The sequence below is a fragment of the Dromaius novaehollandiae genome, chromosome 2 (assembly GCF_036370855.1).
Source record: "Dromaius novaehollandiae isolate bDroNov1 chromosome 2, bDroNov1.hap1, whole genome shotgun sequence".
NCBI classification, from domain to species: Eukaryota; Metazoa; Chordata; class Aves; order Casuariiformes; family Dromaiidae; genus Dromaius; species Dromaius novaehollandiae.
The window spans coordinates 81,591,434-81,615,301 of record NC_088099.1 but is presented as its reverse complement, the minus strand read 5'-3'; the positions used below and the strand labels follow the sequence as shown (position 1 = coordinate 81,615,301).

The 23,868-nt window shown below is 38.3% G+C and overlaps 1 protein-coding gene across 5 annotated transcripts in view; it reads left to right on the top strand.

Moving 5' to 3' along the window:
- The window catches only part of CTNND2 (catenin delta 2), a 664,005-nt gene that overhangs the window by 328,728 nt on the left and 311,409 nt on the right, over window positions 1–23,868 (top strand). For all 5 annotated transcript variants that reach the window (XM_064506857.1, XM_064506859.1, XM_064506856.1 and 2 more), the window contains 2 exons: window positions 19,355–19,389; window positions 19,819–19,935. In XM_064506857.1, the coding sequence (XP_064362927.1) occupies window positions 19,355–19,389; window positions 19,819–19,935 (152 nt within the window). The remainder of the gene's footprint in view (window positions 1–19,354; window positions 19,390–19,818; window positions 19,936–23,868) is intronic.

Genomic DNA, 23,868 nt, shown 5'->3' with positions numbered 1-23,868 from the left:
GATTTACTGAGCAATTTAGATGTGGGAGGAACTCAGCTATCATCCTAGATACATGATGTTCTGAAAATAGAAATGGTATTTCCGATGCTTGCTTTTGATCCAGCTAAGTTGATATATGCTGGCACGGTTTTTGGGAGCTGCAAAGGTTTCTTCCTTCCAGGATGTCTTCTTAGTATGAAATCATATCCCCATTTTTTCTAGCTGACCATTAGATGCTGGGGCAATCAGTCTTTTTGAGTTCTGAAACTCAAAAGAATCAGATTTCCAGGACTGTGTGTGTTTGTTTGGGTTCTTTTTTAAGGTTTGCTTGGTATTTTTTTGCAAATGTGGACCTCACTTTCTGTGTTCTGAATAATGTGTCTGTGTTGTCTTCCAGTGTTTTTAATTTGAAAACAAGTAAGACAAAGTCTCCCTGATTAGGTCTCTGATTGTGATAGTAAACAGCAAGGGAGCAGGCAGGAGAAATAGGCCTTTATTATGGAAAAATGTGGTAGCTAAGATGGAAAATAAGAAAACACTTTTATAAAAATTGTGTAGTTTGGCATAAATTAGAACTTAAACTCAGCTAAGAGTACCTTAGCAACAGATTAATAAAAATACATATTTACATAATTGAATGTGTACTTGTTAATAATTATAACTGTTAATAACAATTTATTAATACTGGTAATAATATTATTATTTAACAAGATACACAATTATATTTATAGAGAAATTAGAGCCTTAATTCAAACAGGCTTAGAAGAAAAACTCATGAAATTTTTTCTCTGCGTGCCAGTTCAGTACTTGATCAAAATGAAGCCATACACTATTAACCAGAGAGTGCCATGCTTCTGCCGGTGACATCCCTGTATTCTAATGGCAGCGTGATTTTGTGCATTTAGCTTCTTATGGTGTATAGCTGAATTCACATGTTGGTGGGGACAAATAACACTTCAGCGAGGAAAAGTAAAATGTGATAGATGAAATTTGCAGAATACCCGCATGAGTAATAACGAACCTTGCTACCTCTTCACTGCATGCTGGGGAAGGAAGAACTGAACCAGGCTCAGGGCTGATACTTGAAGTCCACTATACTGTCACAGATAATCCAGTAGGGTAAGTTTAGTTATGACATCAGAACCTTTTATCTGCACTTCAGCCTTTACTTTCACTGCCTCCAATAGAGAGCTTCACTGCTGAAATTTACAGAAAGGACAAGACATTCTTGACATCTATATTTTAGTTTTAGAGTCTGTAATGTACCTAACAGAAAGCCAGTTAGGTCATGTCAGCTTTTCCACAATAGCCGCAGTGATTAAATGCTGAGTGTAAAGTTTTGTGCTTGCTCTGTTGGAAATGCATTGAATTAAGTGTAACAGGCTCAGAAAAGCATTTGCAATAGTATCAAGTGTTGCAGTTTGAATACAGAAGATCAGGTACTCCTGAAAGCGAAATATTGATAATCAAACCATGAAAATGCCACTTTCAAAGAAGTTTGACATGTTTTACTTCTTTCCCCCCTATTTCTAGTTATGTGGTCTCTCTGATTACCTTGCTGCATATCAGGTACTAACAGTCCTTAATGGTCCTGAGCTGCTCACCTAGGGCCTCCACCCACACCTGCTGCCCATGAGCCCAGAGGGTCCATTTCAGCTCAGCCTGGGGCCACCTCCTCTGTTTAAGCTGCTTTATAGGTGTGCCTGTCTCCAACCTTGTCTCCTGCTTGGACCATGGACCTCTGCTGTAGGTAGTTTGTCTCTAGGCCTGCCTCTGGTCCTGTCTCTTGCAGGGACTTTGGAGCATGTTGTAACTTGTTTCTGGCCCTGTTTCCTGCTGCTTGTGACCGGACTCTGTGGATGGACCCTGGACTTGATTCATTGCCTTGCCTTGTCTAGGGCTGTTGATGGAGCTGGTTATCAGTACCCCTTTCTGCCCTACCAGCTCAGGGGCTAGTCAGGAGCGCCTCGGCATGCTCACCTCCAGCTCCGAGTTCAGCAGCTCACATGGAACAGCCCTGCTCTTGCTGTTCCCTGGTGCTCAGCAGCCTTCATCAGTGGGCTAGGGCGAAATACCACCACTGAGAAGCTATCACACTTTTTCTGCTGAGCTGATGGGTGGGTACGAGGGCCTCTCTTCTTCTCTGACAGTTAGTTGTTAGATCTCCCTCTTGTACTCCATGTTACGAGAGAATTGAAAGAGGATCTTGTCCTTAGTTCTGCCTTTATTTGACTCAAACTTTTTTCTTTGTATAGCAGGCATATGTATGAACCTGAATTCATCACAAAGTTCCACATACTTCCACAAAATGCTGTCAGTGAGGCCCTGCAATGAAGCCATATCATAAATAACTCCTTCAGAAATGTGGTGACTCTTTGCCCATAGAAGATAGAGGTGGCTAGATGACAAGTGACAGCATGTGCTGCTGCTTGTTACAAGAAGTCACTCAGAGATCTTTCTTTTGAAAGATATCTGTATAATGTATGATTTGCTTTTATTCAGGTACAACAATTAAAGATACAGGTCCATCTAATTTCCACTGTAGTGAAGCAATATGGAATCTAAAAGTGAAAACTGAGGGGTTCTCATCAGAGGCAGGTAAGATGCAAAATCTGGTATGGGCAGTTGCAGAGATGGAGAGACAATTGTGAAGCGAGGACACGTATAATCCACATTGTGATAGGAGATGGCTTTTTACAGACTCATTTTTGAAATGGTCAATGCTTTCATAAAAAAAAAGGGGCAGATGTTGTGAATTCAGTCATGTACACAGATTGGCTTGGGCTTTGTGGAAAAAAAAGAAATCTGCAGAATAGACTAGTGTATGGTCAGCAGCCCCTGTAAAGTTGAATTTGCCACACAAAATAACTGTGTCAGGTGCCCAGTAGCAATTGGATATACTGACAAGGAATGATTTCTATTTCTTCTCTTAGAGAAATACTAGGTTATTCTTTGCTCTAATATAAATGTACAAAGGGCTTGAAGGAAAAAGGGCAAGAAGGCTATCAACTGTCAGATAGCCTTGCACGTCAGATAATGCCCATTTGTTCTTTGCAGGTTGTTCTTATGCTGCTGTGAGAAGGGTTACCCTCTCTGTCACGTGCATACCTTGTGACAGAGCTTTAAAGAGTGAATTGCAGTGAAGGGAGGCTTGTCCTCCTGTTTTAGGTGCTTTTTCAGAGGACGCCATGAGTGTGTTGTCCTCTGCTGAAGAGGAAAGTGAAGTAATCTTTTCCTTTCAAATATATCACTGAAAATGTAGTTCTGCCTTCAGAAGATGGTATTATAGGATGTTTTTTCTTCAGTTTCAGTGATTCTAGATCATATTTTCACAGTTTGGAAATAAAAAAAATTATGCGCTGTGTTTCCCTTCTCTCTTGCCCATCTCAAACGCAGCATTGCACCTTCAATTTGGGTTTTAAACGCAATCTGCCTTCTTACACGTAACTATCTTGGTTAGCAGGATACGAATGGTAGTGCTGAGAATGCTGTACGAGCCAGAACAAGCCAGCTGTTTTTCCAAGTTGTGGTGGCTCTGTAAAATGTATGTGACTAATTTAAGTACTGACATACTCAAACATATCAGTTTCACATATTTGGAATCAGATCTCTTGAGAAATCAACATTTTTTTTTTATTGTCATGTTTTAAGTGCAACCACACTGGCATAGTTAATCAACATTCTTCAACTCCTGCTGATCTGCGTAAAATCTGAGCTGCTTAGGAAGAAATGCAAAGATCCAGAATGGCTTGAGCTAACTACATTTATTCATTGGATAAATACTGCTTGGGATTCCAGTGGGCTCAATCCAGTCACAAGTTCCATTAGTGCCTTTATTATTTTTTTCGAAAGGATAAAAAAAGGCAGAAGACGGGAGGAGGAGAAGATAGTTCACTTCAAAAACAAAACAAAACAACCCCCCACCCGTCAAAGCTCGACCTAAGCGCTTTCAGAGAGGTGCCGCCTCTAGCACCGACGCAGTTAGCAGCTCAACCGCCGTTCTGTCAGAGGCCCTTACCGTTTCGGGTTTGGGGGGGGGGAGGGGGCAAGATAAACTCTGCAGTCGAGCACCAGTCGTACAAACTCCCCCTGCTTTAGGAGCCTTTTCCTCATGTAGACCTATCAGGGAAACCGACGGGCACGTCTGCTGCTGGCCGCCTCTCCTGCCCTCGCCCTGATGAGGTGCTCGCCACGCGGGGAGGACCGCCCCCCTCTTCCCGGGCTGGGGTGCACCTGCCCCGTGACGCGACTGAGGGGCGGGGCGGGGCGGGGCGCGGCCCTGTGTGAGCGCAGGCGTCGTCACAAGGTGCTCGCGTTGGGGCTGGCGGTGGCCGCGACAGACTAGCTGCTACCGGCCTCCCCGTGCGAGTCCCTGCGCAGCTGCCGTTTTTCTGTATCTCAGTTCTTCATACTGCTTCTCCTGATGTAAGGTCCGGTTTGTAGTTTGTGTTAATCTCGAAGAGACCGTTGTTTCTTTTTCCTCTTGTAATATGGAAGCCCTAAGGGTGTTTTGGTCTCACGGTGGCTGCGGAAGGCTGTGTGTTCTCTTTGCTCTTCAGATTTAATCTCTGGATGGTGAAAACGATGACAAAAAAAAATAGGACTGGAAATGTTTATCTGTTACTAGCGTGTGTTATCCAAATTTCACATGCGGTTTGTCTGCTAATGTTTGATTTGAGCTGTAAGTCTTTATAAATAGCTACAGGATGCTAACATCATGGTAATTCAAAGGTTAACTTCTGTGACTAAGTGTGTTAGGCCATCATTTAAATATGTTTATAATTGCCATGTTCTGTTCTAGTCTCTTAAACTTATATTAGGTCTAACATAAAGATTTGGACATAGCACTGAATGCACTCCCCCCTGCCCACCACCACATGCACATGAAGAACGAGTTTCTCCAGTTAAGGCTGGAGACATTTATTTTCCTTAGAGCCGGTAATCTGGAAGTAATATTAAGTATTTGTCACCTTGGAGGATGAAAATATGCCGCAGCGCACAGGTAGAACATGCACTTACGAAACAAATACCTGTGTTTCTGATACAGATTTGTGGTTGTTCTTCCTCTGCTGCCCTTTTTTTTCTTTCTCGGTTGCAGATGATGTTTCCATGCTGAATGAAAAATTAATGAACCTATTGAAGGAATTACTGTTTTAACTGACTTTTATGAATGTAGCAGTAATCATAGTGAGCCTTCATTTCCTCATATGTCCCTCCGTTTATCTAGCTCTACTATCGACAGTACATTTTGAAGTGGTTTATTAAAGACTTATAATAGCAATACAACTTTTATTACTTGTAAATAAGTTCTATTTTATAGATTACCATAAAGTATTTTCAGAGCTTCTGTTATTTTTTCAAAAACTAGTTCCAAATCTGTTTCCTCTTAAAAAAGAAAACATATTTGTTCAAGGAGAAGAAAGACAATTTTCAGTCTTAGTATCCTGAAAAAATTAAATCCAATTCATAATAAAATGAGGCTGGAAGTAACCTAAGGAACAATAAATTCAGTCATATGTGGTATCAGAAGACTGCATTAATACATTTCGGATACTGATCTTGCCTCATCTTAAAAAGGATCAAATTTGTCTTGTCAAAAAGTTTATTCCAGGATCAACCCCAAGACTGATGAAGATTATTGAGAATAAATCTGAGTTAATTCCCTACAGTTCAGCTTCACTTTAGCACTACTGGATGTCTCTTGTCTAGCCATTTTTATGCCCACTGTACAGATCTTACCTTATTTCCACTTTTTTTTTTTTTTTTTTTTTTTTTTTTTTTAAGCTAAGAACTAAGCTATGTCATCTGATACTGGGTTATGTGCTCAGAATTCCACGTATATTAGATCTGCATTTCTCTTGGTTACCTTCAAAGAGAAAGTTACTATTTCATCTGCTGTGTGATACCTTAATAAAATTGTGTGCATTTAATTTTTTTTTCCTGTTGACCATTCCAGTTCTCAGTATTAGGAGGAATTTTTAACCTTTGGAGCTCAGTCTAGACCTGCCTTGTGGTTGTTCTAATCTCTTCCCCTTTTCTTAAATAGATACAATACTTAGTGATGTCTGGAGAGAAAGTGCCATCCCTAGCTTGATAGATTTAATAAACACTGTTACTAATTTCAGTTTTGGGCTGGAGATTATATAGTTCATAGGATGTACAGCATTCTGAATTCAGTGAGTTCTCCTTACTACTATCAATCTATAGAACATTATTCTTACTGAAAACAGACCAAATACAATTTCTGGCTCTGTCTAGATCGTTTTTTGTTCCTGTCTCATCTTAATTGCAAAGTGGTCCTGTGTTGTATTAATTTTAAGGTTGAAAAATTTTACTGTATTTTGAAATATTTTGCCTATATATTGAAATTATATATTGAAATATATTTTATAAATTTGAAATTTATAAAATAATATTTTGAAATATGTGAAATTATATATTAAAACTACATATTGAAATATTTTACTATCGTTTTAATTTCTTGTACAAGGTTGAATTTGCGTTACTACTGGTAGTTCTTAAAGATTTTCATTAGTGGGTCCTTTCACATTTTTTTCATAGACTTCCTGCTTACTCATTATATTCTTGGAAGTGAAAAAACATTAAGATCTGGGCACAATTTTTAAGACTCGGAGCATGAAATGCCTCTCAGGCTGTTCTAGTTGACCCTGCTTTGAGCAGGTGGTTGAACTAGATAATTGGGGGTAACAATCTGTCTCTGCTTTCAGCAATGACTGTCCTCAAGCTAACTTTGAAATCCCATCCTTCTTCCACTTGCTATGAAATGCACTGCTTTTAACCATTAGCATTTATATACCCTGAGAAATTAATTTTGTCAAGTATGGAACAGATCTTACGTGATTCATGTGATCAGTCTCTTCTGTTTTCATATTAGGTCCATTTTGCTAGCTTTTTGACTGGGCTATCTCCAAGATGCACTGAACAAGTCGAAAAATGTAAATGTTTCAGTTTTAAGGGCAAATCTTAAACATAGGTATTTAAAGAGCAAGAACTTGTAGACAGAGCAAAAAAGTAAGATAATTCAGTGGAGAAACCCCCAAAATTTCATACAGATTAATTAGAGAAAATAAAGCTAAAATACATGGAAAGCCAGCAACTTTATATATATATACAATATTTATGATGGAAACATGATTAGGATGGGCATGAAAGGAAAATAATTTAGTGGCATGCACTATAGTAAAACCTAACTGGACTCTGATTACGCCAGTTTTGAGGCAGAAAGAATTGTAATGAATTATTTTGAACAAGTGACAGTAAGAAATCCTAAAGAGGGTCTTGCACAGATGGCTAAGAACTTTGTTTTCTATGTTTCAGGAACACCTTATCAAAATGAAAGCCATCCTAAAAGCTTGAACATGATTCTGTATCTGCCAGTGTAAAGCTGAAGTGGTTCTTGAGGTCTGTGTTTCATTTCCTTTGCTTTTTCAGCAGAGGAAATTTGTGCTTTAATTTAACCTAATAAGAGTTTAACATTTTTTTTTCTGTGCAATTACACAGACTTTCCAGAAAGTACTGTATGGCCTGTGAAGCAGAATAAAGAGCAGTGCCCCATCTTAACATTTTAAAGCATTACAACCTTCCTAATTCAAGATGCTTTGAGAACTCTGACAGGTAGAATTTGGTTTGGTTCAAATGAGCTGTCTCAGCAGTAAAATTCTGCTATTGAGGGGTACTGAAATTTGACCTCAGTGCTATCGTAAATGATAGAGTAAGCAGGTCCCTTAAATTTTTACAAGTGATGAAAACTTACAGCAGAGTATTATTACAAATGTACTGGATTTTTTACCGAATACACCCTGAGAACCTGAAATATATCAGGTTGTGTGTCTAGTGTGTTATGGCCAGATTTGTCTGAAAAGTTTGTGGTCATTATGAGACAAGTAATGTACGCTGCTGATGCAATTTACATAGAAGTGAAAGAAAGGAAAAATCAAACCTCTCGTGCGCCGTGAATTTCACACTTACAGGAGTTTATGGAGAGAAAGATGGTCTTTTCAGGAGCATAAGGGAAGAATGGTATGGAATTGAGGGGTATGCTTTTATTTTTCATGAATATTAGTCTGATTGCCCAAAACTGAAGGAGCAAGAGGACTGAAGCAGAACAAGGTTTAAGAAACAAATCTGCCAGCTGTTTAGTTGTAGCAAAGTCAACTGCATGTAATAGGTGCAGACAGGAAATTTGTTGTTTTCATATGGAAACACAACAGTAGATTATCGAAAATCCAAATGGAAGAAAGAAGTGGTGAACAGAACTTCCAAGATTGGCTGAGCATTTATCTTTTGATTTGATCTGATTTTTCAGTAGAACTCTTTTATCAGTAGTGCAGCCCTTACTGCTTTACCTGTCTGCCTGGCAGATCTCAAAAATACAAATCAGTGCAGATAGTATCAGGAAGTCACATCACCACAGTTCCCTTGCAAAATTTTATCTCAGTTTTGTAATGTGTAGATTATATACATATACCAAGATGAAAAGATTCAATGCTTAACTATATTGTGAAACTATATGTTCTGGACATATAGTATATTTAAGTAGAAAGGTGATAGTACAAGTTTTCATCCCTGTCACTACAAAACAAAAAGTTGCAAATAAATGTTTTTCTTGTCAACTATTTTACAACTTCTTATATGGAAGCATTCTGCTAGGAATAAAGCTGACTGAAAATATTTTTGTTCTCAGTATTACTGGTATGGTATCCGAATGATCATTCTCTTCAGCTTCTGCAAGGATATCTTTTTACTCTTTAGGAATATTCTCTTTAGTATGTATATACAAGATTGTAATTTTTTTTTTTTTAACAAAAAAGGTATTTCTTGCATCTGGCTTACCAAATGTCTGACTTAAGAGCCCAGTTTTGCATGTGTAGTGTCTCCTGTGTTTTATTTCTTTAGTCACTGGTAGGCAGGCAATAACTGAACAAATATTATTTTCTTAGGGAACAGATTCTTCTTTTCCCCTCTGAGGCTTAATGGGAAAAGAGCTAGAATAAAAAGACTGTGCATTTGCAGACCGAAACTCTAGATCTGTCTGAAGGTTACTTCTTCTTTTTTTTTTTTTTTTTTTTTTTTTTTTTGGTCAGCTTGCATGAATACTGTTTTTTTTCATTTTCAGTAATGAATGTGTGATTTAAGGTTATCTATATAGCTGAATAGCTGCTATTACCATGTGCCATTTTAGTTAGTCGGGTAATTTGTCAACTCTGTATACAAACAGTTGCAAATAAGAATTTTCACTGCCTTAGTTAAAAACATAAATCAATAGCAATTGTTTGGGAGTTGATTTATTTGTTCAACACCCACCTAATAGGGCAAATTACCTTTTGCATTCATCCAACGGCTTAGATTAGAAAGTTGCTTTGTGCTGTGGCGACTGAAATGTAAATATTTAAGACTTCTTTTCTTGCATATGTAATTCCTGGTACTGCCTACTTCTAGAATAATTGAGTTACACCGTTGTTCAGTGTCTTTGGCAGTGCCAGTTGAGATTATTTAAAATAGAGAACTGGAGGGACCGCCCTGGGATGTAGTCCGGTTCCTTGGAGTTGAAACTAACATCAGCTCTCCCTAATAAACTTATTGAGCATCATTACAGAAACAGTAGGGTTTCCCCCCCACACACACACCTCAGATTGGACGGCTGTTCCCTTGATGTTTTAGCACCTTTTTTTTTTTTTTTTAAATTTCCAGCTAAAATTTCAGTGACCAGTTTGAACCTATCTGTTTTTGTGTGATCTGCATGCATTCTCTAATTATTTTTTCCTCCTGTTTTTTACTCTTGCTACATTATTATAAAGGCCCGTTTTGCTCCCTTCTGAGTCTTTAGCTGTCCCACCTAAGCTTACCAAACACTGCTAACTTTATCTATTGTCAGTTTTGGTTTTCTTTCTTAAAGAATGAGAGTTGCCTGAACAAAGTCTGAACAGCAGAAGATTCAGGCAATCTCCCTAATGCCTTGTTACAATGTTATATCAAGGACAAGCTGCTTAGCAACCAGCTTTGAAGTTAGCCCAGCCTCAAGCAAGGCTTGGACCAAATGACCTCGAAGGTCATTCCAGTCAAAATTATTCTGCAATTCTCTCTCCTTCATCTGAACAGGACATAATTTGTTTAATGGACTCATCAAATTGTGAACTTAATAGGATCAACAAAGTCTTTCCTGCTCCCTGAAGAGTCCTCTCCGGCTTCAAGTCAATGTTTTGTGTCCGTATATCCAGCAGAAAATATGGAAATGAAAGACAACAGATAAGGTGGAGATGACTACCATGAAGTTTGTTCAGTCCCAAAATTTAGACCAGATATCAACACTGAAAGTATTTCTTGTTAGTTACAAGGGACTTCCAGCCACTATGCTAGCACTGTAGGAGTTCGCTCCTTGCCCAAACTACTATTAACAGGCATAAGTTGTGGGAAAGGGAATAGCACATAAGCAAAAAGAAGAAACATCCTGGCTCTATGTTTTCTTCTGGGGAAGGAGAGTAGGAAGGGAAGGGAAATTAAGGAGTTCTTTACATGGAAAGAGGAGAAGGAAGAGAGCTCGGAGGGGCAGGTGTCTTGGAAGACTGTGAGGATGGAGCCAAGTGAAGCCAATGTGGAGGGGCTGTACGGGAGAGGAACTGGGAAGGGCTGTGGCATGCAATTCCTTACAATGAGAGACTGTTTTTGTGTTTGAAGTTCCCTGGGTGGAACTAAGCTCTTTGTGCAAGGTAGAAGCTGTCTGGCTTCTGTCTGCATTCTTTCCCTAAGGAAGTGCTGAACACAAAATGAATGTTCCTTCAAAGGCTAGAGAAGATAGCTTTCTTATTGGTTATCAAGGACACTACAGAACAAATATTGGACTTGAAATAGTCTTATGAAAGTGTGGTCAAACTTAAAAAATAATTTACCTAAAGCAGATGTTCAACATGAGGCCCTTGGCTTAGACTGCTTATGAAGGATTATGCCTTGTGCAGAAGAGATACTCTGTGTGGTTTGTCTGTAATGAGGAGAAGAGAAGTTTCACCTTTTGGTCACTCCTACATTACTAGTGGGGTGTTAACCTGCTCTAGCAGTTAGTTATCCCAGGAAGAAATATTGCTGTATCCTCATGCACCTCTGTTGTTTCCTCAAAGGGGCTTTATTTGTATTGTATTTCTTTAGAAACTTATTTTCTGGTATCAAAATTCAGCTCAAAAGAGTTGCTGAAAAGGTGTGTTGTAATGCCCATTTTTAGGAGACTCTCTCCAAACCTCTTATGGTTTGGTTTGAGTTCCTTGAGTGCTTAGGGAATACATGGAGAATTACATGCCTCTGAATGGAATTGGTTTCAATTCACTGAGTATTTCTCCCTGATGTCAAAATATTGGGCAGGATGTTGAAGGTACTTTATAGGAAATTCAGAGAAAAGCAGTGTATTCAGTCTTATATCTGGACCTTCAGTACCTTACTCTTCTCTGCTGGGAAACTGTCTTTCCCCATGTGGGTTTTACTGCCTAGTACCCTCTTTCGAAGCCCTCTTTCAAAACTTGGTGCAAAGAGATCATTGCTATGATGGCCTCTTTTATATTGGAGTTCCTTAACTAGAATACCCTATTCTTTTCTGTACAGGACTGGGGATTCGGTAGGAAAAACAGAATAGTCTAGTTGTTACAGTTAAAGGAGATACTTCTTTGAATTCCTTCAGGTGGAAGAAACAGTTATTCTAGTTCTGTTACATCCTGCATGAGTGCTCAAGTAACTGAACTACTGGAGTAAGAGGGAGGAGGGAAAGCAGGAACTAGGCCTCATTCCTTTTTCCAGAGGTGATTTGTTTTTTTTTCTTTTTTCCTTCTTCTGAAGCATGGCAACTATTACCATATTTTGTGCAGAGTGCTGTCCATTAGGCATACTTGAAGAATATAATTTTATGGGTACTGATAGGCTGAGTTGTGATTAGGTGCCAAATTGCTCAGTTGCTGGAAAGGCAGTGATAATTCTACCCACTACAGCACTGCATTTCTCAAATCTGCAATTTCTGATGTATTGCTTGAGCACTGAAATTCATCCTAAATCCTATTTTAGATGTTAGCTTGGGCCAAACCCAAGTATGACCATTGGGGCGGAATAAATATGGTAGTAGAACACTATGGAAATTGATACACTGTGGAGACACAGTAAAATTTTAAGTGTACTCCTGTTCAGATAGTTCAGTTTTGAAAGTGAGCTCCTTTTTCAAATAAAAATAGCTGTTTATGTGAACAGGAAGAACTAACGTTATTACCTTAGCAGAAACCCAGCCCTAAGCCATGGGGCAGCCCTTTATGGGCAGCCACCCTTCTCCCTAGTTAACTAAAAATGGGAAATTACAAAATGAAATTATTTGATTTTAGCTTCTCTGAATAAGAACATGAGAATGATTGTATTGAGTCAGAATTAGGGTCTGTGCAGCCTAGTATCCTGTTTCCCATGGAGGCCATAAACAGACACCTGAGGAATAATAAGGCAATATAATACTTGCTTCCCTAGTAATGCTATTGCTTCCAAGTTTAAAGTTAAGTGTAACAAGTATTTACGTGTGGTCTCCATATTAGTTCCCTTTGAATAGCAGAGATTCACAGCTCCTGCTGTGAAAGGGTTCTCTGTCTTCATTGTGACACAAGTAACTATCTGAAAAACTAAAACTAAAGGAGACTGGATGGTTTTGCAGCTAAGTAGCAAGTATTTTGTTTCTGGATGGCTAAGTCCAATCCAAAACTTTAGTGACTGATTTGGAGGGGAGGTATGCGAAATGAATTCAGCAACTTACAAATCTAAAAAAAAAAAAAATTTCATAATTTATACTCTGGTTGACCATCTCGGGGATGAGGTTAAAAACTAAGGGGAAATAGACTATACCCATTAAGTAGTGGTCTTTGCTGCCTGCTTTGCAAGCAAATAAGCAGCATGTTGTGTTGACTGCAAGAATGCTGCTGCTGGCTTTTTGGTGCGTGCTCCATAGGTAACTCAGAGGAATCATTTCCGGTGTTCTTAGCAGTGCAGCACATTGCACTTATATCACGTTTACATAGGAAGAAATAGAACAATTATTATTAGGCATGATCATTATAGGAAATGTGGATATAAACAGGACTGAATAATGTATGGAACAGTTAAAAATAGCTTTTAAAGGAAAGCATGTCTGCACACTTCTGCAAGTGTTAAATATAGGGGAAAGCACTGAGCACCAGACCTTTCTGAAAATTTTGTCGCGATATTTCCCTGCATCATTGATGAGAAGTGAAAAACGTTTATATCAGAGCTGCAAGGTTCTGCACCAGGAATACTGCTATTGATTTTGTAAAATCTAGGAAACAACAATAATTTGTCTGAGGAAAAAAAAACAGAAAAAAAACCCAGACAACTCTTTCTCCTTAGAAATTTGTAGTCAAAGAGAACTTCATTAACTGGCAGTTTCTTAAAAAACAATGGGTTTTTTTTGAAATAAAGGTAGTGAGCCCCTTCTCATAAAAGTGGGAAATAACCACTGGGAGTGTTTTCTGGCATCTAAAGCTAGAAAGAATTCTGGAGCAATTTTAAAAAGTCAGTTTGAAATTCACTGGGTACAAAAAGGTAGTGATCTGTAAGATGCTGGTAGACTTGGGTGTTTGGTTTGGGGACATGGAGGGGTTGTTTTGCTTTGGTTTGTTTTTTGCAGTTTCTAAGATCCTTGTAGGTGCTTGGAGTAGGTTTGTTGGAACGTCAGAAGGACTTCTTGATACCAGAGCTGAGCTGATAGCATAGCTGAGTAACAGCATTCTGTTCAGTATATAAGAGGTTACTGTGTCACAGCTATAGAGGTGGTTATTGCAGTCAGAGATTTTCACTTAATTTTAAATTGTGGAACAAAAAATTGCACATGCTGGATATGGCCTTTTCTACGGTAATTGACTGGGAGGTTGGCAGCTTTTCCTGGATTTATTTCATATCAAATCTTTTCTTAACTCTTTTTTCCAGACGGTGCTAAAGATTATTTAATATTTTGCAGATAACCAAAAGTGTACTGCTGATTTGGGATCTGCTTCTCCTTTCTTTTGAGGGAATAATGGTGTTTCTCATCCTCCTTGCTCTCTGTGAAATGCCTCTGAATCTTTTTTTCTTCCACCTTCCACAAATTGAGAACATCCAGAATAGCAATTTAAAAATCAGTGAGACAGTATCTGCCTGTAATTATATACAGCTATGTTTGGGTGGCTCCACTGCAGAATTAATTGAAAAGATTGTGTGCTGATACAGCTCCTTGTAAAATTCCTTTCATAGCTGCTGTCTGATAGTGTTAAATATAATTTCATGAATTGTTTTAGAAAAAATAAAATCTTTTTGTGTAGTAGACAGCAATAGCACTTTCTCAAAAACTGAAGGCACTAAGTTATAAGAGGCACATCTACTTTGCTGTTACTAATCACAGCAGGTTTAAGTAGGTTTCTTCATTCTTCTTACTGCACAATGTACAGGCATGCAAACATTTCTTGCATAATTAAAGGGACACAAAAGTGCAGGTTTGCCCTTCAAGTCTATGTGCAACTCTGTGATAAATTAAGAGGCGTGCTACAAAGAGTGACGTAGAGAAGACCTACCCTCCCCCCCTTACCAGCGAGAATTAAACTTCTTTGCTTCAGTCTTCTTTCAAAGACCCCTAAGGCCCATGACTTGAATAACCAAATTGTATGCCCTAATATGCATGTGCACTGACATATTTTGGTGTGCAGGCTGAGAAAAAATAATTTCCATAACCTGGATAATACAGAGCATGTTAGAAAATGCAGGGACATCTTGCACTGGACATCTCAGAAGATACCAAGAAAATTGTTCTGTAGGGAGTCCAGGCTTACATTAGCGTATGGAAGTAAAACCCAGCTATATTGCTGCAAATACTGTTGTGAACATACAGCGTGCAAAATGTGTGTGTTGGGGTGAGGGCTTGACACAAGCTGCCTTTGGCCTGCTGTTGTCCCTGCTGCCAAGGCCCTGGCCATGTTCCCCCTTCTAGGAGTTTAGCTGGCTGAGTGCAAGGGCAGCGTCTTTGCTGATAAGGGCTGCTTTCTTTTGAAAGTGTATTCTTGGGTGCTTGTGCAGGCCTGGTGGCTCTGTCATCTTAAGGATGAATATCTCGGGCAGTTTTTCTTCTGCTGTGATGATCAGCAGTATTCCCCACCTCTGGTTACCTCTCATGAGTGTTCTCATTACTTTTATAGAACTACAGCTTGTGAGTGTGGTCTTGGAAAGGGATATTTTGAGGTCAATTTGAGTGTTCACCTATAAGCAACCAAAACTGCTTTTGACTCCCTTAAGTTGTGGGTAGAGGCGTTTGATCATATGTAATTCATGTTATTCCGAAACTTGTGCTACTGGCCACTGGCAGACAGTTTAGTAGTCTACACAGAACCCTTCTGCTTGTGAGCTAGTTTGCGAGTTGCTGTGTTCTCACTGACCTCTCCTTACAGAGGACTCCCTCTTCTTTTTTATCTTTACTTGAGATACAGGAAAAAAAAATAAGACTCCCAAAAGCCCAATTTGTTGTTTACATATAGTCATACTGTAGTTCAGGCTGTAATTGTGTCTCCACACCTAAAAAGAAATAAACTTGATGTAGATAGATTTCTAGTAACAGACAGCCTTTGATGGTAGAAATTTGGTGTTTCTGCAACACTCTGCTTCTGTGATCTTTCCACAGTGTACAGCTACAGGTGGAGTTCCCTGAGTACTCTATTTGTCTAATATTCCCCCAAATGAAAAGAGTGCTATGCTCATTTTCCTTCCATCCACTTAGACTGTAAGGTCAAATATAAACTCTCATACATTGATTAAGGTTTCTTGCTCTTCGGTGCTGCTATTACACGTGTGCAGAAATGGGAGCATTTGAGTGCAGCTGAAACCAAGATGACCATTCTGTGGTCACTTTGCTCCTGCTTGCCATAGGAAGTACAACTTTTACTGGAATATTTCCATTCATAGGTGGATAGTAAAGACACAGTTTTAGGCACAGTGTAGCACATACATACAGAAGGAGTGCTCATCAGCTTCAAGATAACTAAACACATCATAGTCTCTAGTCCTTTTGTTTATTTTAACATTATCTTCTCATTCTTAAGGTTCTTTTGCTTCCCTGGGAAGCAGAATACTTATTCCTTGAATAAATCCTGTTTTCCAAAGACAGTAGAAATACAGATGAATCACAGTTCTTGTATAATTGAACTGTGACACAGGATTCTTCACATCATGCCCATGTGATTAAGTAGAATGGTTGTCTTACTTGTAATAGAACATTTGGAGTAGATACATGATTAAAATGACTACCAATGACAGAAGAATAAAGCAAACAAATCAGAATTATTCTGTTTTGAGTTAAGGGAGGTAATGATGATCCATATCTGCCTGAGTTCTCAGCCCATTAATTCTTTACAGTGGTATTTTAATTCAGAACTTCTCAGTGCACTGTATATTATCCCCAGCTTCCTCAATTTAGAGGAAGAGTAGAGTTTACAAACGTATACAATAAGGCATAGGAATGTGCAGAAAAGTTGTTGATAATGAACTTTAGACATTTTCTTTCTTTTTCTTTAGAAAAGCTATCAAGTTGAAAGCTATATTTTGCTGAACATGCTGAAAAAATAATGAAGGGGAAATATTTCTGTTAGTTGTGTTAGTTTTTCATGTATTGGATGTCAGTGCACAGTCAATTGCACTGTTCTCTTGTAAAGCTGGAAAGGCACCAAAAAAAGCCACAAAAAAGCACTTGTACTCACTCAAGCAGATTAGTCACACTTGTGAGACAGTTTGAAGGCTCCTTGCATAGACATGTTTGGTTGCCTGAGTCAGGAATCCTTTCAGGGCAAAAGCGGGAAAGGTTCCTTTAAAAAAAAAAAAAAGTTAAGATCATAAAAGGAAAAAAAAAAATCTAAATTTAAACTATGTCAAATCCTAATCAGATTTTTCTAGGAAGACTCGTTATGTGTTTGTCTGCAAGACTGAGACTTGGTTTGTAACCAAGAAATAGTCTTGTAATATGCAACTACTTCAGACTGTTAAAAGCTGAAGAGCACAAATTTGACAAGGAAAAACAGAATTCTTTTCATAACAGGACATACTGATATCCTTGTGGGAGCAAAAACACTTTTAATATTTTGAATCAAAAGGTTCTATTAGGATGAAAAAGTTTGGTAAATCTGTTACCTTAACTATGAAAGTTACAGTATTAGAAGAGAGTTGCAGTATTTGTAGAAAAGAGCTTGACTAAAACTGGAAAAGCCAAAACTTATTACAGCCCTTTTTTACACCTTCCAATTTTCAGGTGACTATATTAAAATGTTTGTGGAAATCCAACTAGTGATATAAGTGATCACCAGTAATCAGACCCTAGTGATTCACTTAACAGTATCTTTTCCATGTCAATAATCTGCTTATTATTTATTGTGTGAATTTAGTGCTTAAAAAGGGCTAAACTGGAATTCCTGAAAATGATGGTTTGTTGTTTATGCACAGACTAGATTTTCCTTTCTCGCTGATTTGGATGAGATGACACAATCTTTACATCAGTGTGCTCTTGCCAGAAAGATTTAATAATTCATTTTGCCAGCAAGAATGCCACCTGAGATGCTAAATTTTGTGGTATTTAGGAGTCTGGATACTGGAAGTGGGGCTGTATAGTAGGAATTAATATATTACTTCGTATGGATGACCTTAATTCCAGAAAGGAAGAATGCTTTCAATTCCCAATGTGTGAGTTGGAGCTGGAATTGTTTAGTGCTTTTGAAAGTCAGGTGCAAGGAATTTCAAATTGGAAAAATCAGTATTTCAAAAATAGCCACTCTCCCTAGTCACCATTCTCTATGGCTACATTTGAACAGGTAATTTAAATGCAAGTCATTTCTTCTGGTTTAGCACTTTGCCATTATTGTCTGCCAAAGGACTCTGGCTGTATTTATCTTGAATATTATTAACTTTGGTAGACTTGAATGCAAGCATTTTAGCTGAGTGTTTCATTGAAGGGCCAGCTTCTTAATCCGTGAAATCCCACTACAGTGAGTCAATATCAACCACAGATGGTAGATATGTATAGATATCTGGAAATTAATGGTGATCTACAGATCTGAATTTGTCAGAGTAAAACTTTTGATGCCAGCTAGAAATTTAAAGATGTGCTTTTAAAACTATTTATATGTAAATTAGGCAATTATCCATTTTTTTGTAACTATTAGATCTGATTAATAATTAACCCGAGTTCTTTTCCTGTAAAAAGAGACCTCCAAAAAGAACCTTCTCATTTCATTTACATTATTCTTGTTCACAGAACAGAGATATTAGGAGCTCTACTCACATATTCATAAGTGATCCAGCATCCTTTGGGAATAGGGAAAACAATTCAAGATGTAAAATCCACTTGCTCATTAAAAAGAGCATTTCAGAAAGAAATAAATTTACAGTTTGAACAGTTAGAAATATTTTTTCTTTTTTTAACTGATGGGTGTGACAGGTGATTTTGTTCTCTCCCATAAATACCTTGTAGAAGGTACAGAAAAATGTTTTAATTGTGACTATAATAATCAAATTACTGTTATCAAAAGAATGATTATTGCTGAGTAGCTTCAATCCTTTCTGTATTCTTGGCATGGGAGAAAGGTGTATATCGAAGGATAAGCAGATCATACCTTGGAGGAAAGTGTACTCATTGCCTAATTAAATATATCCTTCATTTTATTTACTCTAGGAGAAAACTTGCCTAACCCATGCTCATATGTGCATCCTCATTATTTTAAAATTAGGACCTCTTGTTTAAGTGTTTGTACATGGAAACACAAACACATCTAAATTTACTATCTTATGTGGACCAATTGAATTAACTTTGCTGTACATTTGAATAGTATAAAAATGCACATAATGCTCAATAGTACCAGAAGTCATACAGGTAGTTTGCTGTAGGAATCACATGTAACTGTTCACTTGAGAAAGCAATTCATGGCTTTCTCCAAAAATAAAAAATAAAACAAAACAGAGAGACAGAGCAATAGTAAGATCCAAAAAAGTTGCAACGTAAGATTTTAACGCTTTTGTCTATGAAACAGCCTAATTTGTATATCAAGGCTAAGAGGGCAGTTTCTATATGTATGCTTTATATATTTAATATAGAGATATATTTATATATGCCTTATATATTTAAGAAAGGAAGATGCATCCCCCCTGCCAAATGAATGCTTTGCAAGTCATCCATGGGAAAAAAATGTAAAATGATACTTGATATATTTTAAATGTGTTTTTAACATGCTTAAGTCAGTTCCATCAGAATAGATTTAGGTCTGGATATTGGTGGTGCACTACTGAATGGTTTCACAAAAAAAATTAACACTTTTTTTTTTCTTTACAGTTCGACAGAAGAGCAGTTTCATTGGCAAACACAAGGTAATGTACTTTTCATTATAGTATGGCATACATTATTTTCCAGAGTGATCATATTCCTTAAAAGAGATGGGGGAAAAACAATATGCAATTATGCACTTTTTGTTTTTGATAGAATGCGATAACCCTACAAAAAACTAACAAAAATCAGCAAAAGCTGCTAGGCTTAGCAAATAAGGCACCTAGAATATTGTAGAGTTTTTAGAGGGGGGTATTGCTAAACGTATCTATAATTGTTTTAAAAATTAGACCTGAATTTTCTCAATACAAGGCCAGGCATAATTTCCTTGGTTCTGTAAGGCCACCTTCCTGTTGAATACGTGATCCTGGTATGTTTATCCATTCCTTCATTAGCTGTGAATATTTAGTCACATGTAACTGGTTTTATCTTCTGCCTTTCTCTTATTTTTTAAGTTGTTAATCTTATTACAGATGGCCAGAAGGACATAGAAGATGAACTCACCACTGGTCTGGAGCTGGTGGACTCCTGTATTAGATCACTGCAGGAATCAGGGATACTTGATCCCCAGGACTATTCTGCCAGTGAAAGTAAGTTGCTAGAAATGTGCTTTTTAGAACCCAGAAGCATTTGTAATGTTTCATGCTTTAAAACTGAATGCATTTTTATAATGTTTTCGTTGATTATTTTCTCATATTGACAGAAGACAATGTAGTTTTGAGTAGGAAGCTTACCTCCCTGCCTTTGCAAGTTAATTTTTGCTTTTTTTCTAATGGAGTGAATCTCACTGGAAGTTTGTGGACAAAAGAACTACGGATTAGATCAAGGAACTTTTATTTAAGTAATACGTACTGTAATTGCAGTAGAGCTGTGCTATACTACAAGGTCACAAGATTTCAGTGTCACCACTACAACAGTAACTGTCAGTCAGCACTCTTAGAGTATGCAAAAGTAATAAAATGAAATACAGTGTGGTAGTATGAGTAATTCTGAGGTCACTTCTTAACCACTGAGGACAAGGTGGCTGGTACTCTGTAAGACAAAAATTCTCAAATGGTTACACAGACAGAAATAGGTGAACTTTTTAAAGGTGATGCTGAGAATGCCAGCTGTAATGAGAAAGCTGGAGTCTTTTACCAAAGGTTTGTTCACTGGGGATTTAGCAGACATCCTGTTTGCAGAAGTGTGCGGTGAGTGCGTAGATCCTATACCAGTACCAGTGGCTGTGGAAGGGAATCATGGCTAACCCATAGCAAAAATGAAGGAGGGGTATGTATTTGGAGAGCAGATTTCTACAAATGTATGTGCTCATAAGTCACATACAGTGAGACAGTTTTCCAGTGGGCTAATGGGTCTGTTAAGAGATGCAGCACTGGATTATGAAAAAGCAGGATAATTCTCTATTTCCCTTTCATCAGTCTCCTATCCAAATAATCTGTTCCGGTCTACCACAGTACGTTCCCATGCTTTCACTTCGCTTTTACTGCTGCTTCTGACATTATCTTGGCTTTTTAGTTTTCTCTACTGTTCCTCTAAATGTCTTCCCTCTGCTCTCTGGAGCCATTTTTGTCTTTTTCAATCCCCCGCTGGCCAGCACTTGGTGACGTGAGTCACGTTTTTCAGGATGGCTGCCCAAGTTCAGCTTTCTTGGAAACAAAGCGGACAATCTCCCCTCCTTTGGGAAAAGTAGTGCAGTGTGACAGCCATTTTCGACAAAGCATCAGCAGTGATGGCGAGTCATCACCCTGAAATGAGACCATCATTTCAGGTGAAAGCAAGGCATTGCAAGGTTGAATGCAGAAGACTAATTTGTCAGAAAATGTTTTAAATGTTTCCTACAAGATTTGCAGCAAAATCCACTGTTGACAGTCCTGGAAGATTAGAAATTTTTCACTTTTTATGTATGTGAGATATCTGGGCCAACAGTGTTGCTAACAGTCTTGATAAGATGTTGCTTGATCTGAACACAATCTTCCATTGGTAAAATGCGATGCAGCAATGTAAGCCCTTACAATTTGCCCTCATTTTTTTCCCTTACTTTTTTCCTCATTTGAAGGTAAGAAGAAACAGATTAAATGACTAGGATGATAAGAACTGCCTTCATACTGGGATTGCACAGAAAGATGAGATTGGTAGATGGTGATAGGGGAGCTCGGGGAAGAAAAAGGGGACTATCTTGGATGCGAATCTGGCAGAAGCTGTCTGGATAAGGAGACTGAAACTGAGGAAAAAATGTTAGGGAAAGATGACGGCAGTAGATGGAGAGAAAGTCTGGGTATATGAAAACTCAGTACTAAAAGTTCAGGGGAGTATCCCAGGAAGATAAGATGCAAACAGGAATTTGGGTGGGAATGGGAATAAGAAATGTGGGCAAATGGGAAACAACGATGGAGAAGAGAAGAAAGAGAGATGGATCTTGTGGGGAACCAGAAGGAGAGGAACTGAGATTCATTGACGTGTTGGGGGGCGGGGGGGTGGGCAAGAGGGTTGAAAGCCAAGTTTGATTTGTTGGATGGTTTGTTCATGGGATCAGGAAACAGGTGGAAAGAGAGCGAACATCTAGGTGATGGGAATGACAGTCAGCGGAGTAGGTAAGAGTTACGGACAGGACAAAAACTGTCTCTAAGAAATGTTAAGTTTGGAGGGAAGAGGCAGATGAATATGTTCTCAAGGGAGCAGACTTACCAACAGAGCTGCAAACTTGATTCTTCGCCATTTCATAATCAGCAAATATTTGTGAAGCCTTTCATCAGAGTGCCCCGTACTCCTCTCTTCCAGGCACACCCTGGTAATGAAACTAGATTGCTACTTGCTATTCATGTTCTTAATTAAGAAACAGATATATATGGCAAAGGTAAAGGCTGCAGCTCTGCTAATCACTCCTAACTGTAGTTAGGATGTCATATACCGGAATTTCTTTTGGGGTTTTTTGGTTTCTTTTTTCAGTTGAGAGTGAAGTATCACAAATACATGTCAAATAGTTAAAATGTTACCATGGCTGCAAAATCAAAACTACTGAAGTCAAGGTTGCCTGTACAACAAAATTTGGCTTCCTTGCAGCTGCATTATAAAGCAGTCATTATCATGCCCTGTTTTGTCCATTTTCCGTCCATGCCTCATTTACCCCAAAGCTGAGGCTCAGATTGCATAGTGCACTGAAGGGTGATTTCAGCTGGAGCACTTCTGCTCATTGCTTACAGAAGTTAGAAGATACATACTAAATGAATACAAAAATCTCATATTTGACAGTTAAAGTCTGCACTTAAAATTGAATTTTATCCCTCCCTTGTGTCCTAAAGTTCTGATGTGATAGTTGTGAAATCATTCAAGTTATCTTTTATGGATACCTAGTTTTAGACATTAGTGGCTGATTTGCAGAAGTGCTGAGCGCAAACAGCTTTAACTGAACATTGCGGAAGCAGTGTCTCAAACATATAAAGGGAAATTTAAAACTCACTCTGAAGCATATCAGACACAGCATTTGCACTTCATAGACACTTTATCTTAATTCCTTCAATATCCAAATAGGAAATGAGGACTACATAAATGTCTTGCTTCACAGGTGTTACAAAAATCATGATATTTGTGATGTATTTGTACTGAGCATTGAGTGTCATGGGATAATCCACCAGGGTTCTGAAAATTTTTTTCTTCATATTGGCCACTTTTCAATGATGTCCTAAGGCCATGCAGTGAAAAATAAGACAACTACAAAATACTGAATAGCTTTGCATTGTGTACCCTGTCTGTAAGGTAAGGAGGGAGGGGAAGAGCATATGTGCTGATGTAATAATTCAAAAAAAAGGCATCTTAAGTCCATTTTTTCCTAACTTTTGGTCTTTTGACATTGCAGCTTTAATTATTTTTACTTCTGCATTTCAGATACATACGTGCATTTCCTGTGACTAGGCTGACTGTCTTTAGGGCATTTCTAGCCTGCCGTGGCAGTTCCAGTTTAGCTGGGACTGATTTTTTTTTAAACTGTCGTATCAAAGGCTGCCCAGGGATGTGACCACAGATTGGCTTTTGACCTGTGTGCCTCTAGTCTAGCAAGATGATCTATCAGTAGCTGTTCCTCTGGAAGGGATTAGTCTGCTGTAGTCAGACTCTTTATGATACAGTTTTACATGGTCCGATTTTCTCAGAATTAATTTATAAAAGTGGCCACATAGCAGGCAGCCATTGTAAGGCTCTAAATCCCAATATCACCTCACATGTGCTATTCCTTTGCTAGCAAATATAAGCTGTCAGCAAAGCCTAAAGGAGCAATTCACATGAAGGGGGGTTAGACAGGAGGAGTTCTGTACTGCTAGTTGTGATGCTTACCAGTTATCTCTACTGAGTGTGAATCAGCAAATAGACAAATATGTAGGTACCGGTATATAATACTTTGATGGATTCAGGGCAATGCAAGCAGAGCAATCCCTGGGGTGTTTTTTTGTTTGTTTGTTTATTTTTTAAGTAATTTTTGTCAGACAGACTGGCAGATTCAGAACTGCTGTGTTCTCTCATGTATAAGTTTT